General features: G+C 45.6%; 1 protein-coding gene across 1 annotated transcript in view; it reads right to left on the reverse strand.

Annotated features, from left to right (window-relative positions):
- LOC148511946 (inter-alpha-trypsin inhibitor heavy chain H3-like) overlaps nucleotides 1-19,562 on the reverse strand; it is a 342,978-nt gene that overhangs the window by 61,199 nt on the left and 262,217 nt on the right. The window contains exons 11-12 of the mRNA XM_088482498.1: nucleotides 13,155-13,322; nucleotides 8,810-8,995 (exon numbers count right to left, since the gene is read on the reverse strand). Of these exons, the coding sequence (XP_088338624.1) occupies nucleotides 8,810-8,995; nucleotides 13,155-13,322 (354 nt within the window). The remainder of the gene's footprint in view (nucleotides 1-8,809; nucleotides 8,996-13,154; nucleotides 13,323-19,562) is intronic.

The raw sequence follows: 19,562 nt of genomic DNA on the forward strand, positions 1-19,562 counted from the left end.
ATGGACTTTGAAGTAGTGGACACAGCCCCTATTAACAACAGCAGCACAGCACAACACAGCCAGCCCCTATGGACTTTGAAGTAGTGGACAACAGCAGCACTACACTACACTACACAGCCCTAACTCCCACCCTCCCTCTTCACTGTCCACAGCCGAGTGAGAAAATGGCGCCGACGCGGGTACCTTATATAGGATCCAAAACCCGCGAGACTCGGAAGGCGGGATGATGACGTTTTGCCTCGATTTCAGATCCGAGTCAGGCGGGAAAAGTCGAGCCTGATTCGGATCGGACTCGGATCGGGGGGGCTCGGGGGGGTTCGGATTTCAGAAATCCGAACCCGCTCACCCCTAATATATATATATATATATATATATATATATATATATATATATATATATAAAATGTACTATTTAAAACAAAAAAATATTCATATTTGGGTTTGCTGCAATTAATTATTAATTCTCTAGTACTTTAAAACATGCACTGTACATGTGCCAATGTGTAATATGTGACCTTAATGCAAAAGTTTCACTGTAGATATGATGCTGTAGGGTGAATTAAACAGAATAAATGTGGTGATACAGTATATACCGTGAATATATGTGTGAGAAGTGTACATGCCTGTGGGTATGGGGGGGATATATGATATACTGTGTGTATATTTCAAGGGAATGTAAATTATTCACCTGCACTTCTGGCCTGACTAATGGTCTAGAGATAAATTGTAGAGAGCAATCTATCAGATAAAATAATTATTTGTGTATATGTGTGCATGTGTGAGTTGTGTGTTTTGTGTTGTTATGTGTGGGGGATGGTGGAGCCTCATGGTAATGCAGCCATGATGTTGTAAAGAGATCTATTGTACCAAGTGTGAGTGTGTTTATTTTTTTTATGGTTATGTAGTGTGTTATTGCAGCTATAATATAGGCAGCACAGAAAGGGTTAAATACAGGGTACCTTGACTAACCTAGAGTCACCATTTCTTCAACAATAGAGCCTGCTGTTCAGTGTGACTTCAGTCCTGTAAAAATACTCTTTTTGGAAAGAAAACTTAGAATTCATTGCTGGATTGCCTTTCTATTGAGACACCACTTTATAACCAAGTTAACATTCCATCTATTGTAACCTAGAATCATAATTTTCGTCATTACTTGATCACAGTGAACCTCTTCTAAACAACAAATGAATCTATCGTCTAAACCTCCAAGTAGACCAAAGAAAAACCTGTTCTTATTAACATATCCAAATCTCAATATTTACTGTAAACAAGGACACCTGATCTTCCCAAAATGTGCAATGACTAAAGCTGCCTACACTTTAACACATACAGTACAAAAAAATGGTTTCTATGAAATATTATGTATGTAAAACATCCACTATGGTCAGAATTACCTTTTAATCCTAACATTTCAAAATTATGAAAAATTACCTAAATATCTAAAATGATAACAATTGCCCCTTTATGGCCATGGTAAATTATTTTGATTGACAACATATTAAACTAATGTAATTGTTCTCAATACATTTTGAAATATTTCTTCAAACCATTACTCTCTACACTAACCTCACCAATTTCAGCCGCTGCCCCTGCTGGTGGGACCACTCCCCTTCCTTGCCTGCGTGGTACTTCTTGCATGTTAATAGCATGGGCAATGGGCTAAGATTACAGTGGGTTCATTATCTTCTTCAGAAACATTACCTTAAAAATGCCTTAACACAGGATATGAATTACTTATTACAATTTAAAAAATTTTTTTGGTATCGGCTGTACTTGCACCTGTGGTCGCATATGGCGGAGGAGGTGCGCATGCGCTTTCTTCTTTATGCGTGGTAACACTACCTTGTAGCGTGGGTATGCTACCTGGCGGCGTGCTACTTTGCGGCATGAGTACGCTGTTTTGTGGCGTACTACTTTGCCACGTGTGTACGCTACTTTGCGGCATGAACACGCTACCTTGCGGCGTGTGCATGCTACCTAGCGGTGTGAGTACGCTGCTTTGCAGTGTTCATAGACCACCTTGCCATGAGTTCCTCTCGTGCTGCCATAACTTCAAACAATCATTTTACTTTACTCTTTTCTTCAATGATTTGACTTATCTCTAACAGTACTTAATACCTCCGAATCAAAACTGCCAACTTTGGGAAATGGTTTCATACATCCTGTGGTCATCTTGACCCATATGTTGCAGTACGCTGAAGCGTATGTGCCATACTTCACATGCGTTATATACCTTGCCAATCCAATTGGCCCATCCATGAGCAGCGCGTCATCTACCATCTCTAGCATTTGTTTAGCACCCATCTGGGCCAACGCTTAACTTTTCACTAGAGACTTCGATGGTGGACGAATTCACAAGCTGCGTACACTCACTTTTTCCCACTGTGCAAAACCGACCGATTAGGCGTGATTGTCAGCTTACACAATGAGGAGCAGAATACAGCCTATGCAATTATTCTGCTTTCCGGACAAATTCACAAGCTTCGTCCGCTAGCTTCCTACTTTGAGTAATCTTTAACTGGTAGCATTTAAGAATTACATTAACACTTAACCTTGCCAGCAATTTACTCCAACACAACCCCAAGTCACAATCACAGTTTTATAAGCAACCATGCGGTGTGTACGCAACCGTGCGGTCCAATCGCATTGCCTATAGATACTAACTACCAATAAGCTTTGCGATTACTATTGGGTGTTTCTGCCGAAAACCCCTTGTTTTTGCCAAAAACAAAAATCCCTGTTTACGCTGCCAGTATACCTGCTGTGTATACCTACTCGGTAGCAGTTTTACCTCATCGGACACCTACCGGGTTGCCTGTATTATTTCAACAGTAAATTTTCACATCACAAGCACCCATTCACATTCATATCCACCATTGTTTTCTGCATAGAAAAATTGCTTTCCCAAGTGACAATAACTATTCAGAGGTTTTGACAAGTGATCACGCTATAAATACAACAAGACTATCTATCAAAACGATTGTTTAAACATGTGGCAGCAATACAGGGAAGATGCATATGCTATGTGCAAGTCGCCTATTGCAGTGCAAAAATGACAATAAAAGAAACTGACTTTTCTTTCTTGTCCCTAGGTCCTAATCAGCGCTCCTTAAATTGCACAAAAACGGATATTCGGTTTCACAACATAAAGTGATAAACAGGCTTTGAACAGATTGATTCTTACCCGTATATGACACATCCAACCTTTGTTGAGGAACCGAAATCCGTACGTTTTACGTAATTTCCGGTAGCATGATATCAGTCGCGAGCCCCCATCTATGAATGCCGTTCAGTTGCTATTTTGCGCTGCTAGTCGCTTAAGAAAGAATTGCTTTCCAGTCTAATCGTGTGGTTCCAAAGCACAAAAAGTTATTTATGTAAAAAGGGGTAACAATTAGAGTAAAAAGCAATAAAATAAACAATAGTACCGCTGATACATACACGTGCGCACTGGTCCCAGTATACAGTCATTCACTCCAGAAGTCTGTGGTCGCAAAGAAGATGTCTGTACACTGGGGTCAGGACACAAGCCTATATACCTTACAGGTTTCAGAGTTAACAAAGGGACAAATTGACAGGTTTTCATTGGTTCTTGCTTCTGGTCAATCTGGTCATTGGTCAGTTCATACGGTGTTATCAGGGGTATGGCTCAGTCTTCCAATGGTCATATTGTGTAGCTTCCCGCCGAAGAACTGGTTAAAACTAGAGATGAGCGGTTCGGATTCTGTGGAATCCGAACCGCTCCGAACATTGGGGATCCGAGTCCACCCGAACCCTGTTCGGGTGTTCACCGCCTGACTCGGATCCCCGTTCGGGGCCGAACGGCGGCCGCCTGATGTCGGATTCTCACTAGAGAATCCGACATCAGGTCTCCTCGCGTGTAGGGCAGAGCGCAGTGATAGCGCTCTGCCCTACACAGACACAAACACACAGCCGCCAGCGGCAGCTGTGTGCTTGTTACAGCAGCCAATGAGAGTCACACAGACTCTCATTGGCTGCTGCACGGAGGGAGCCGGCTGGAGCTCACACATGAGCTCCGTCTTCCGGCTCCCTCCTCAGCGTGTGACAGAGCGGACGGCGCGGGAGCGGGGATACAGGTAAGTTTTATTTTTTTTATTTTTTTACTTGTCAAAGGTCCGGGGGCGCTACTGGGGGGGGGGGTCTGCACTACTGGGGGGGTCTGCTACTGGGGGGGGCTATACTACTGGGGGGGCCATACTACAGAGGGGCCTGCTACTGGGGGGGCTATACTACTGGGGGGGCCATACTACTGGGGGGGATCTGCACTATTGGGGGCCATACTACAGAGGGGCCTGCTACTGGGGGGGGCTATACTACTGGGGGGGTCTGCACTACTGGGGGGGGTCTGCTACTGGGCAGGGCTATACTACTGGGGGGGCCATACTACAGAGGGGCCTGCTACTGGGGGGGGCTATACTACTGGGGGGGGTCTGCTACTGGGGGGGGCCATACTACTGGGGGGGCCTACTACAGGGGGGGCCATACTACAGGGGGGGGCCCATACTACAGGGGGGGCTACTACTGGAGCAGCCTACTACTGGGGGGGCCTGCTACTGGGGCAGCCTACTACTGGGGGAGCCATACTACTGGGGGGGGCATACTACTGGGTGGCATGCTAATGGGGGGCATACTACTGGAGGGGCCTGCTAATGGGGGACATACTACTGGGGGGGCCTGCTAATGGGGGGCATACTACTGGGGAGCATTCAACTGGGGGCACTGCATAGTGGACCGTACTACTAAGTGGACTGCATAGGGGGCACCACTGCTGGGGGACATTGTGTAAGGGACACCGCTACTGTGGGCATTGTGTAAAAGGGTCACTACTGTGGGCATTGTGTAAAAGGGGCACTACTGTGTGTCGTAACATAAATAAGAGACACTACTTTATGGTGTAATGTGAATCAGGCCCTATGTGCGGTGTAATGCTAATAAGATTGTGCACTGTGACTCCTAGGGCCGTAGCCCACTTTGTAAACAAGTACTGTGACTCTGCTGGCCGTACCCCACTGGGTGGGTGCACTACTTTTCATTTCTGCCACTGCTGTGTGGCAATGTGTCATAGATGTGCTTTATACTGTGGTGTCTGTGTCGTTGTGCCGCTGCTTTGTCGCTTAGTAACCAGTCAGCTCACTGCAACCTTTGGCCAATAATGTTGAAAACAATATTATAAGCTGTGATATGGTCTAAATTGACTGGAAATTAATGTTATTGAGGTTAATAATACTCTAGGAAGAAAAAAAAGACCAATTTATGTGATTTTAGCTTTTTTTGTCAATTTTTGTAAAAAAATCCAAATCCAAATCCAAATCCAAAGCCAGTCACCGCAGTTTGGCAAATCCAAATCCAAATCCAAAACCGGACGACGAATTAGAACCAAATCCAAATCCGGCAAAAATGGTCCGGCGCACATCCCTAGTTAAAACTGGTTACAACACTGCATACAAGTAATAACATTCTACTCAATAACTCCCTATCACCCATAACTAGCGGACGCATGATGCGACTTCTTTGCCGATAGAAACGGATGTCTGCAAATAAACAGGGATTTAGTATGATACCAAACATGACAAGTCCACTCTATTCTGAACCTTAGATCTCTTTTGAGTACATCTCACATCTCATTTATTAGTTAACAATACCTTTAATAACTCTGATTATTATCTATAATGTGTGGGAACCATTTTATACATATGCGTTCGCAAATGGGCGTCTGTGTGTGGAATTCGCATATGCGCGTCTGTGTATGTGTGTGTATGTGAATACATGTGAGCGTTCGCATTTCTGCGCATTGGAGTGCCCCGATGCAAAGTAGCGTCCAAGTAACTCGTCATCAGACTATAGATGACTATATCATCAGATAATAATTGTAAAGCGATCATACCCAATTATTTGACTTTGACACTGGGTTCCTCAGCTAATTTAATTTTATTGTTTTTAATATGTCTGTATATGTTTACACAGTTGTTACGGCAATGGGTCACGGGATTGACGTCAGTGTTGGGCGTTGCACTTCCGGACTAGTTTGCCGCTACTGTACGTGGAGTTTGGTGAAGATATAAGGTCAGTGCATGTATCATTGGATTCTGTACCATGATGACGATGCATTAAAGTGGTATTGAAACGTTGACATTGATTTCCTGCTTTTGTGATTTATTACATTGATACCTGAGTGCCTCAGTTATTGATGTTGTATATATGTGTGTATATATATATGTATGCAGTATATATATATATATATATATATTATATATACACACATATATACATATCTAATCTGTTTAATATATGTTAAAACATGGAGGATGTTTTTTATAACCATATCACCCTCCTAAAAATGTATTGAATTATTTTTACATATTTATAAATTATATTATTTATACATACTTAAGCCTCCACATTTTTAATGTTGGTGGGGGGGGGGGAGGGTGGTGCAGATTGATGACTTTAAAGTAATGCTGGACTCACACCCTGACTGGTTTTAGAAACCCCCAAAAGCAGTGCTAGAAATGTTTTTCCGGTAGTGCACACCCTAATGTAATGTGCTGTACACGCCTATGTATACATGTATTTGTTAGATACACACAGAAATGCAGTTGTTGGTTTGAGTTTCGGCAACAATTTGTCTTTCTGTTTTTTTCGAACAGGTCAAGTAATAATATTATCTGACAGGTGATGTAATAACATTGATTATCTGTCAGGTGAAGTAATAACACTGATTATCTGACAGGTGAAGTAATAACATTGATTATCTGACATGGGAAGTAATAATATTGATTATCTGTCAGGTGAAGTAATAACATTGATTATCTGACAGGTGAAGTAATAATATTATCTGACAGGTGAAGTAATAACATTGATTATCTGTCAGGTGAAGTAATAACATTGATTATCTGACAGGTGAAGTAATAATATTGATTATCTGACAGGTGAAGTGATAACATTGATTATCTTGTTACAATAGCAGGACTTAAAAGATCTGCTGCTAACGTCTTGGTGCCAGATAACACAGGACAACTTCAGAGGTCTTATCGAGTCTATGCCTCAATGGGTCAGAACTGTTTTGGTGGCACAAGGGGGACTTATACAATATTAGGCAGTTGGTTTTAATGTTACGGCTGATCGGTCTACATATATATTTATACTGTATATACACATTCACTTCACGTCATTACAGTGGCAAACGCAGGATTTCTAGAGGGGGGTTTCCAAATGATTTAGTGAGTGTGTCCAGTCCATGAAGAGGGTAGAATTAGCACTTAACCAGCTTTAATATGCGTCATACAAAGTACATTGTGTGTCATAATTCCAGCATATAGAGGACCAGCAATCACAGTAACCCATTAGATGCAGCAGTAGGGCCATCCTGCCTGAGCTGAATGTTTTTATTTTAGATGTGGGCACCATTCCAGAACATTAGAGTCTGGGGGAGCAGCAGAATAACCTAGCACTGCCCTGGACATATATGTACATATTGGGCTCTATAGCAGCACACTCCTAACAGTGAATGTTTTCCAGATCTCCTAGTTGGTGCACAGGTTATTTATTACTGACTGATAGATGTTAAAAGATCCACAGGTGGTGCTAATTGTTTAATTTGTGATACTGAGAAGAACATGCAGCACTAGTAAAATTCTATTACATTACTATTTCTATTGTGGTCATGGTGTGGGCTGGGGAGGGGGGTTTCTAGGCAGACGGAACCCCCCCTGCATTTGCCTATGCATTAGGCCCCGTCCCCTCATGGCGTAATGCTGCAATTCACAGAATCGCTGGCTCTGTCTCAGAGAAGTAAATGTGGCTAATTGGGTGTTCTGAGTACATAGACACCATACTGCGAGCATCACTGAAGGCCTCAGTAGATATTTCTATACTGTAGCCAGCATCTGAAGCTGGTACTAATAAGGAAGAATTGCAGAAAAACAATTATTTCAGAGGGGCATACAGACAGAAAATAAGGTTGCAAGGTAACCACTTTGGTTTGAATCGCTATGAAATTGAAAAACATAACTCAGCAATGATGGATTTAGCTCAGCAAGTAATTTTGAGTGCAATGATGATGCAAAGTATTACAATAATATAGGAAGAAAAGGAAGATGTTATGTATCCTATTGTTCTGTTGTGTATTTAGGACCTCATTCAGAGTCTCTCGCTAGCGCTGTGCGCTCGCAATTGGCCCGATGGTTTGCGTGCGCGCACGCGCACGCTTTGCTCTGCGCGTGCGCGATCTACTCTGTGCGATCGCAGGCCGCTCGCTCGCTTAGCAAAGACAGCCCAGTGAAATGAGTGACAGGAGAGGCCGTTTGTGGGTGGTAACTGGGGCAGGACACTAATAACGGGGGAGTAGAGGTGCGAACGCAGGCATACCTGAGTGTTTCGACGCCATTTTAGAGGTGTGAAAAATTAACAGGCAGCATCATAGTACATGTCACATGCCTGTTTTTTACACTGAAGTCCTCGCAGTGCTTGCGGTAGGGTAAGGCAACCACAAGCGCTGCGATCACTTCCGATTGTCCTCGATGTTCCAATGTATTAATACACTTCCTGGAGATGACGTATGCTGGTGGGCGGCTCTGCCTGTGCGATTGGGCGTACGCTGGCCGCTCGCTAAGACATGGTGGGCATGCTTATGCCTTGGCGAGCGATCGCTTCCCGTGGCATCATTTTGACAAATTTGCATATGCTGGGTGCGAGCGATCGCATCTAGCGAGAGACTCTGAATGACGTCCTTAGTCACATAAAGACAGTTGTATGTGTTCTGTTACCTATTGCACGTAATAGACACTTACCCCTTCTGCCTTCACATCTACAATAAATGAGTCCAAGTTGTTATCGGTTAAGCGTCCAGCAACCACAATTTCTTCACCATCAAGGTATTGCCTAAAGCTGTTCTGCGTGAGGTCAGCTGTGGCATTCTCAGGATACTGCATCTTAATGTCCAGCAATGTTGGGTTTGCAATATCCTTAACAATCTCCTAAGGTCCAAAAGCACATATAAAAATGAATAAACAATTATAGTTAGGTCACGGCATACATGTAAATATCCAACACGCGCTGTTTATTTATTTTCATTAAGTATAAGCGATATTTCCAGTTCTCTGTACTAATAAGTTCCCTAACACCCATTTTATAGTATGCAACCCATCCCTGAATTAACTCTTTCACAGAGGCATATGTATAATTGGTGCAGGGTGTGCGGTGCACACAGGCCCCTGGGCCTAGGGGGGGCACACACCCTGCACCCTTATTCACTCATACTTACCTCTCCGAAGTCCCGCGCTGGCTGTCACAGCCCTGCACTAAATGCCTGCTCCTTCAGGATACTATAGTTTGTTTACAAAGCACAAAACATATGCAGCATAGTGGAAAAGCATTATTGTACACACAGGGCCTAATTCAGAGTTGGATGCTGCTGCGACTGCTTTAGCTTCTTGTGCCATAGCCGCCTTTTCGACTTTATGTTAATGCTAGTATCAGTCCTTCCCTGGTGTACAAATGTATGTCTGAATGTGCAAGGACTAGGACACCCACTTTGTGCCTCTTTAAACTCAACAATACTGCTTTGTGTGTCTTTAGATGCAGCTATCGGTTGGTCCATCAAAACTTGCACAAGTCCCATGCTAGGTGCAGATTCTCCATCAGAGTATGACCTCCACTGCAAGCGGGTAAGCATCTGAGGGCCTGATTCAGAGTTTTCACACAGTTGAGCAATAATCGGTGGTCTGTACATGCGTCACAGCCGAATTGTGCACGATTGGCGAATGAATTGCGATTGAGCTGTGAGGATTCACTCGCAATTGATTGACAGGAAGTGACTGTTTTGTGGGTGGTTACAGGGAGTTCTGGCCAAAACGACAGCATGATGTGGCCATTTCCTGAGCGTGTACGGGCATGCCCCAACGTGACAAAAACGAAGGCATGGCTAACATTTCCTGCAAGACCATGCCCCTTAGCTGTGAGGCCATACCCCTAATTTTTAGACGTGCACCTTTGGCGCACAGGAGCGTCTGCCCTTTTGCAAGACAAAAGTTGGGAGGTATGGATTATGGCAAAGGAGGTTTAGTGTTCAAATCTCTTGCTTGGAATGTTGTGTATTTTTTAATATAGTGGGATTAAGAAAAGTGATGGTTATATTTACTAATGTGCAAAGAACATGCTACATTATTACAGATAGCTTGACAGTTAAATGTCTTGACTATGGCATATGTGGTCTAGAATTTGAATCCACTGGACGATAAGTTGTTATGTGTTTATTTTCATACAGAGAATTAGGTACACTTGTAAACTATATTAGTCAGAGCATAGACCAGTGGTGCCCAAACTTTTTGGAATCATGGCACCCTAGAGTATCAGGATATTTTCCACAGCACTCCTAGGCCAAAAGTCTCTTATTGATAAATTCAGCAACAATTAAATTCAATAAATTGTGCTTACCTGTCACCTTCAGGTTCAGTTATGTGGTGAACAAAGGTAAAGATGAAAATCACACCAGCACTCCTAGATAAGCTGCCCGAGAAATTCCAAGTTGTACCCCTAATACAACAATAATGCCAGAGAAAGAAGAAGGGAGGAAATCCTCAGGGCGCTACTATGTTACCACCTATATAGACATAAATTCACACAGTGCTCCAGTAAACATGAAGTTCAATAGTCAAATAAGGGGGAACCTTATTGTAGATCTAAATCAATCTTGTATAGGTTCTCCTTTAGTGGATGAAGTCTATGTAGGGAATGGTCATCAGTATAAAAGTCAACCAAAGGGTAATCTTCTTTAATGTTGTATGTATTGAAATCTCCTCCTCTGACCACACACTCACGTCAATTATTTGAAGAAGGGAAAGTTTCAGCTCTACAAGTAATGGCTGTGAGTAATTCACCACAGGTCTTTCCAGGCGTTTGTAATTCCTTAGGAGATCTATGTAGAGTTTCCTCTGGTATTCACCTTGATGAGAACTTGCTGTGCTCAGCCTTTCCGTCCAACAGTCTGTGTTATGAACCTCACCAGTGGTGATGAGATTCTGATGGTAGACCTCCTGGTAAAGCGTGACAACTGACCAGTCAGAATAGGCAGTGCTGGATTAAGGTCTGTGGGGGCCCCTGAGCAATACCACCATTTCTTGTCAACCTAGGAACATTTTGTTTTCCTTTCTATTCACATTAATGCCCCCAGTAGTAATGTCCCTCTTGCAATGCCCACTGTAGTAGTGCCCCTTATGCAATGTCCCTAGTAGCAGTGCCCCTTATGCAGTGCTCCCAGTAATGGTCCCCCCTATGCAGTGCCCCCTGTAGTAATGCCCCTTATGCAGTGCCCCCAGTAGTGGTCCCCTATGCAGTGCCCCTTATATAATGCCCCCAGTAGTGGTCCCCCCTATACAGTGCCCCCAGTAGTGCCCCCAGATCCAGTAGTGGTCCCCCCATGCAGTGCCCCTTATATAGTGCCCCCAGTAGTAGTCCCCCCTATGCATTACCCCCAGTAGTTGTCCCCCCTATACAGTGCCCCCAGTAGTTCCCCCCCTATGCATTTCCCCTTGTAGTAATGCCCCCTATGCAGTGCCCCCAGTAGTGGTCCCCTATGCAGTGCCCCTTATATAATGCCCCCAGTAGTAGTCCCCCCTATACAGTGCCCCAAGTAGTGGTCCCGGTAGTGCCCCTTATATAGTGCCCCCAGACCCAGTAGTGGTCCCCCCTATGCAGTGCCCCTTATATAGTGCCCCCAGTAGTAGTCCCCCCTATGCATTGCCCCCAGTAGTAGCCCCCCCTATACAGTGCCCCCAGTAGCTGTCCCCCCTATGGATTGCCCTCAGTAGTAGTTCCCCCTATGCATTGCCCCTAGTAGCACTCCCCCTATACAGTGCCGCATGAAGTGGCCCCCTTATAGTGACCTCTGTAGCGCCCCAGCCTATGCAGTGCCAGTGCCCCTTATACACACACACACACAAAAAACAAAAAACAGAACTTACCTAAATCCCCGCTCCTGACGCGACCGCCGCTGTCCACTATGAGTCCCGGCTCTTCTCCTGCACTATGGGAGAGACGTCAGCATCATAACATCTCTCCCATCATCACCCGCTGCGGGGGGAGCCTGAAGGCGGAGCTCATGACTGAGCTCCAGCTGGCTCCCTCCGTTGACGCAGCAGCCAATGAGAGTCTGTCTGACTCTCATCGGCTGCTATCACTGCTGTCACTGTGTAGTGTGGCCATGCTCACTGTGGTCACTCTACACTACACTAGCAGCAGATGCAGACAGCGGACCCCGGTGCAAGCCACCGGCTGCACCGCTGCTAGTGGGGGCCCAGGGACGACCGCCCCTGTCGCTCCCCCCTAAATCCGGCCCTGAGAATAGGGCAGGACAGCAGGCTATAACTGTGCACTGAAATACTCATCACAATGCAAGGTTCAGAGACAGGCAGGTAGTCAGACAGGTGGCAATCAGAATAATCTGGTCACAGTCTGGCTCCAGAGCAGGCAGCAGACATAAGAATGAAAATCCAGGAAACAAACTGAGGTTAGGAAGCCAGAATGTAGCAATAATAACATTTAAAAAATGGCTTTATTCTAATTGGGGGTATCCACTTAGCCATATACAAACGAGAGCACGATTGCGATATTGTAATCGTGCTGTTGTTTGTATAGCTAGTGATGTGCCTAGACTGAACGTTCACTCGTTCAGTCCCGGCACATCCCTCATCCCCGCACATGCTGAACCTGACGAGATCGTCAGGTTGACCTGCATGTACGGGCGATGTCGGATGTCGGAAGCGACCCATGGGCACGCGCATCGCGGGTCGCTTCCGTACAAAACATGCCCAATGCATGCTCAATTTGCAAGCAATTGCACGATAACAACATCGTTTTCGTGCAATCGCTTGTTTAAATCGCTAAGTGGATTCCCCCCATTAGTTTCAGAGTTAATATATTTCTATTGAGATATGCCACTAAAGAGCATTAGTGGTTTAATCTTAGCACATCTAAATAGTTGTGCTGTATTGTGCAATATTACTTCTTTATAAATGGCCATCAATGAGCATTGAAATAGGGGGCACATAAAAAATATGCATATACCATGTGCCCAGATATAAAATTATAGATAAATATAGGGTGTCAAACAATGTAAAAATAATATCAAGAATTTACCTGTAACTGCATGAATCTATCTGTGTCATAGCCAAAGCGCCAAGCAGCCCCTGAATTTTCCAAGGCCATCTTCTCTACAAGACTATGAAAATATCCAGAGGATAAATCCAGACAGTACAAAATATATTTCCCTTGAATGGCTTTCTTTACATTCTTCTGAATTTCAGTGTTCTCAAAGTAATCTTATAAAGAACGAAAAAAGATTTTTAGCGTTATTGCATTTGTATGAAGAAAGGATATAAACATGTATATAGGGATGTAGTTAAAAAAACTATGATCAGGATGCCGGCTGATGAAATCCTGGCCTGGGAAACCCGAACTGCGGACAGAAAGCCGATGCCAGGATCCTGACAACCGGCATCCCGATCGTAAGTAGCTGTGGGTTAGGTTTAGGCACCTGGGGGAAGGGGGTAGGGGGCTAGGGAGTTAGGGTTAAGGCCCCCATACACGGTGAGATTGAAAGTTGGTAAGATCAATTGTATGATTTCCCTTGAAATTCTTCTCTTGAAATTCTTCATAAGATGTGGTCAAATGGTGTACGATTGATCATTAAGATCATAGGAGTGTATCACATCATACACGATCAGTTGAGATCTCTCTGCAAAACCATCTGATCTGCGATCCACCTAGACAATGGCAGGGACGCGCATCGGTGTCGCAGAAGACTCAAAATACAACTATTTGCAAACGATTGGTCTGACCAGCCTGTAGAAATTGCCAAAATCGTGTTAAAAATCGTCCTGTGTATGGCCAGCATAAGTCTGTGGGAGTTAGGGTTAGGCTGTGGGAGTGGGGAGCAGGGCCGCCATCAGGAGGGGACTGCAGGGCCTCCAGTGTCAGGCCTGGAGAGAGAGGGGGCCTGGGTGGCAGCAAGCTGGCAAGGAAAGTCTTTAGCGCTGCGGCATGTAAACTATGGAGCTGGCCGTGAGCCAATCATAGCTCGCAGAACGGCAACAGAGCAGCCTCTCCTGATTGGCTGCTGTTCTGCAAGCTGTGATTGGCTGGCGGTCGGCTCCAATTACAGCTCACGGCAGCTAATCAGAAACGGCTGCTCTGATTGGCTGCCGTTCTCCGAGCTATGATTGGCTCATGGCCAGCTTCATAGTTCACATGCCGCAGCGCTGATGCTCTCTCTCCCGCCCATTGCATTCCTCGCTCCTCTGTCTCAGGACAGGAAGTACTATGAAAAGAGCAGGTATGTTGATCCTGCTTTGTGCCCCCCCAAGTCCAGCCAGCCTTACCTGCACTGCCCCCTTAGTCCAGCCAGCCTGCCCACCCCAGCCAGCCATCCTGCCTTCCCTGCACTGTCCCCCCAGTCTAGCCAGCCTTCCCTGCACTGCCCCTAGTCCTGCCAGCCTGCCCACCCCCTAGTCCAGCCAGCCATCCTGCCTTCTCTGCACTATCCCCCCCCCCAATCTAGCCAGACTTCTCCTGCACTGCACCCCCCCCACCAGTCCAGCCTGCCTTCCCTGCACCTCTGTCCAGCTAGCCATCTTGCCTTCCCTGCACTGTTCCCCCCAGTCCAGCCAGCCTTCCCTGCACTCCCCCCATTCCAGCCAGCCAGCCTTCCCTGTCCTCTCCCCCATCCCCAGTCCAGTCAGTCTGCCTTCCCTGCCCAACTCCCATTCCAGCTAGCCTGCCTACTTTCTCTGCCCCTCCCCCAGTCTAGCCAGCCATACCTAAGCCCCCTCCCCAGTCCAGCCAGGCTTCATTCCCTGCCCACCGCACCCCAGTCCAGTCAGCCATCTAGTTTAGCCAGCCTACCTTCCCTGCTCCTCCCTCAAACCAGCCAGACTTCCCTGCGCCCCTACCCTTTCCTAGTCCAGCCAGCTAGCCTGTCTTCCCTGCTCCAGTCCAGCCAGTCTTCCCTGCGGCCTCCCATCTCCAGCCTGCCTGCCTTCTCTGCCTTGCCTCTCCCCTAGTCCAGCTGGCCTTCCCTGCCCTTTGCCCCCCCCCGAGACCAACCAGCCTTCCCTGCTTTATGCCACCCCAGTTCACTCTTGCCAGCCGAGTGCCCCCACTTGTCCAACCTTCCCTGCCCTTTTTCCCCAACTAATGTCCATCCTTCCCTGCCCTTTACCCCCCCACCATGTTTAGCATCCCTGGTTTATGCACCAATTGATACACCACTCCCGAAGTAGCTCCACCCACAACCACAGCTCCACCCAAGTCTGCCCTATACCCTGGGGGGCCCTGCCTATTTTGTTTGTACCGGGCCCCACAATTTCTGATGGCAGCCCTGGTGAGGAGGTTAGGGTTAGGCTGCGGGAGTGGGGAGGTTAGGGTTAGGCTGCGGAAAGGGGAGGGTTAGGATTAGGCACCTGGAAGGGGGTTAGGCACTAACCGGAAGGGTTAGGGTGTGGGGTAGTAAGGGTTAGGGTAGAGAAAAGGATGGTTAGGGAGTGAAGAGGGGAGGGATAGCATACTTACTTATGCTCTGTCGGGATCCTCAGCATTGGGATGCCGCTGTCAGTGTTTTGACAGCCAGCACCCTGAGTGCCGGGATTCCATACCCAACCCTATGTTAGACTAATTCAGAAAAGCGCACAGGCATACCTTGAATACACTAATATTTAATAATATATAAATAAATATATAAAAAATGGAAAAAACATTTCTTAAAATAATGAGTGGCAGCTCTCATCCAATATACCGTGAGAAACAAGATAAAATGTGAAAAATAGAGTGAAAAAAGCGCCAAGTGGTGCAGATATAACAGGGACTAAGGACCTCATTCAGAGTCGGTTGAAGCGGCCGCACGGTCGTACGGGAAAAGGGGCCGGATATGCAAATGATTCCCTCGCACGTTGCGTCCCTAAGTTCGGATCGGTAGCTGGCCGACCAAGGGGAGGAAGCGGCCGGAAGACAAAAAAATACGCTCCCTTCTCGTACGCATTACACATCATCTCCGGGCATATAAGGATTAATCGAGACCATCGGAACTGGTCGTAGAGCTTAAGGTTGACCATACCCTCTCTTAAGCTCTACGATCATGTCAGTGTAAAAACCTCCCATGTCGCATGTGCCATGACGCTACTTTGTTAATTATGCACTCCCATAAACCGTATGCACTCCCATAAAACGCTGTTCGCATAATTAGGCACGCCTGCGTCCGGATTTCCACTCCCCCGTTTTCAAGCACCTTCCCCTGTTACCACCCACAAATGCCTCAATCTGTCACTCAAACAACTGACCTGGCTGTGTTCAAGGAGAGAGAAATTTCTGATCGTAGCGGCTAGTTTGCGCACGCACATTGCGAACTTTACGCATGCGCAGTATAGCGAACATCGGTGGCGTACGACCGTGCGGCCGCTTCGACCGACTCTGAATGAGGTCCTAAGCCCTGTAACATATTTGAGATATTTGAGAAAAATAAGAATAAATAAACCAAGAACTTATCTTGGTCAACTTTTCTTCGGTCACATGACCAACATAATGGACATATGAAATAAAATCCAGAAAAATGAACATAGGGCCTGATTCAGAGCCGCTCGTAAGCGGCAGTACGCTCGTTCCGAGCGATGTTCGCCCATCTGCGCATGCGTACGGTTTTTAGTACGCATGCGCGAACCAGGTAGTGCGGATGAAAATCGTTTGTTCGCTACATAGCGAATGCCTGCTACTTTGAGTGACAGAATGAGGCGTATGTGGGTGGTAACAGGGGAAGCTGCTTGAAAACGGGGAGTGGAGATCAGAACGCAGGCGTGCTTAAAGGTCAAAGCGGGCATTTTATGGGTGTGCATAATTAAAACAGGGGCGTCATTGACCACGTCACTTGGTTGTTTTATAGTCAGAACTGCTCGCAATATAGCGGTAGGGAAAACCAACCACAAGAATAGCGAGCAGTTCATATGCTGTTCGATGTACTCGATTAATCTAATAAATAGCGGACATGACGTATGATGCGAGCGGCCAGGGGGCGTTTTTATCAAATAAACGTACGCATGTTTTGTTCGCTCGTTCAGACATGGAGGCGTCAACAGACCGCAAGGAGCGAACGGTTCATTTGAATAGCCACCCCCTTTTTCTGAACGAGCGAGCGCTAATTGCGATCAGCTCTGAATCAGGCCCATAGTCTGTACCATTAAATCTTCATATGTGTTTACCAATCAGGGATCAAACATGTACCACAAAAAACTCATCCAACAGAGAGTTTTAACTTTATGGGATAACACATTTTTAATACATAAAAATGTAGACAATGCATAAGAAATGCACAAAGTGCAGGTAGCACACATACAAGAATAAAAATTCAATAGAGCTTATCTGTCCATTAAGTTGGTCATGTGACTGAAGAAAAGTTGAACAAGATAAGTTCTTAGTTTATTTTTTCTTATTTTTCTCACATGTTACAGGACTTAGGACCTGATTCAGGTTGGATCACAAAGCTGTGTCCGCACGCAACCGGCCGCTGCAAAAATATGCTAATGAATGCATTCGCACTGCAAGGATTCAGACGCCCAGCACTACTGTACATAATGCCGCCCCATTAACCCTCTTCTTACATCCGTATCATTGTGCAAGTATGCAAAATCATCGGTAACATCGGAGCTGCATGCACACTTGTGATTGACATGACCCTGCCGCAGAAGTTGCTAAACTTCCTGCACACAATGAGTACTCAGGCTGCGTATGGGTTCGCTGTGAATAATTTATGCACGCCCATGCAACGGCATTCGAACGCACTGACATGCCTGCGTTTCCAGGACCACTCCCCGTCACCCACAAACAGAACAAACAGATGGTTATGCACACTGGCTGCGATCGCATTCCCGGTCACGCTGCCTGATTCACGCACGCGCACTGCATCTTTTACGCATGCTTAGAATGCAAACATTGGCCGGCTGCTTGCAAACGCAGCATTTCGATCCAACCTGAATCAGGCCCTTAAACCCTGTTATTTCTGCACCACTTGGCGCTTTTTTTCACTCTGTTTGTCACATATAATATATACACACACACTATTTAAAACAGTGATATTAGAGTGTGTGAGGTGTTCATTTAATTTAGAGAATAATATACCTTGTATTAACTTCAATTAAAATATTTCAATGTAATAAACATTCATATACTATGACCACAGATTTAATCCTTCTGCTTTAACAGATCTTGACTTAAAACAAGCAATAGGAAATTTGAAAATACATTTTTGTTTAAATATTTAATTCAAATAATGTAAACAGCTTCTGTCCTCATAAAAATATCAGGTGCTGGCTTTAACAGAACAGGGAGTACCACCTTGATGCTCACTAAATAGGCTGCACCCACAGGAATTATTGCTGGTGGTAACACTACAAATATATAGGGCAACTAGTAATCAAATTATTTTGCAGCTGAAAATGGCCATTTTCTGCAGTAAAAGGGCTTTTTGTCCATTGATAAATCAGCCCTGACTTTCTCTAACTAAAACAACCTTAAATGGATGGACTGGAGCTCATGCGCTGGGGTGAGCTGGCTGGAGGGCAACTGCCCTGTTGGCTGCTCCTATTAGAGGCTTCCTGGGTCGATGGTGAAGGTACTTTTTATTTTCAGATGTGGAACTAGACAGCCATGTATAAGAGCTGGAAAGGATAAGGGTTGTAGTTCATACAGGAGGATATGTCAACACCCATTGGATATCAGAGAGGGTGGATTTACTGCAGTCCCTAGAATGAGAACTGTACTGCTTGTGTGCTCCAGTCTGTGACTTTATTTGTGTATAAATGCTGGGGGTAGAACCAGTAGAAATGAGGGTAGTGGGGGATAAATGAATTAAGGTGGAGGTTCCTGGGGAATCAATGAATTAAGGTCCTGGAGTTTTACATTAATTACAAGGGGACATTAATTAGCTGGATGGGTGCATGATATAAATTTAATGCATGAAATCATCAGGATCTAGACTGATGATAATTAATTGATGTTGGGGTTATGTGAATCTTGCAGGTCCATAACTAGGTCTGCACTAGAGGGTTGGGAGCCCAGGCTGCAAATCTAAAGGTAGATAAATATTTTAGGTTAATTTAGGTACAACTGATGGAAGGTGTCTATCATGATTCTTGCCAAAGGCAACAAAATTACTAGTTACTGCTCTGCTGAACTGTCCAGGTTTAGGGCCATGAACTGATTTTAGAGGGCTATGAATTGACACTGGCAAAGGGACTCTACCTGCTGAGGCAGTGGTCCACATGTGCAATCAGAGGATGGTTAATTGCAGGAGTGGGCTGCGTCCTTCTCCAATTCTGGTTGTGGCTAGGCAGCCGGAATGACGCGTTCTCCAGCCACGGTGTACGACAGTGCCGTAGGTTCCCGGGCAACATGGAGGCCAGACTAAGACAGCACCTGCCGTTGCCAGGTGACCAGAATGCTGGGCAGCCACAGGGATTGCTGGGGCTACCTCCCATTGATTGGTGCTTGTACAAAGGCATGCAT

This window comes from Taudactylus pleione, unplaced genomic scaffold, assembly GCF_031769625.1.
Source record: "Taudactylus pleione unplaced genomic scaffold, aTauple2 ptg000289l, whole genome shotgun sequence".
In the NCBI taxonomy this organism is placed as follows: Eukaryota; Metazoa; Chordata; class Amphibia; order Anura; family Myobatrachidae; genus Taudactylus; species Taudactylus pleione.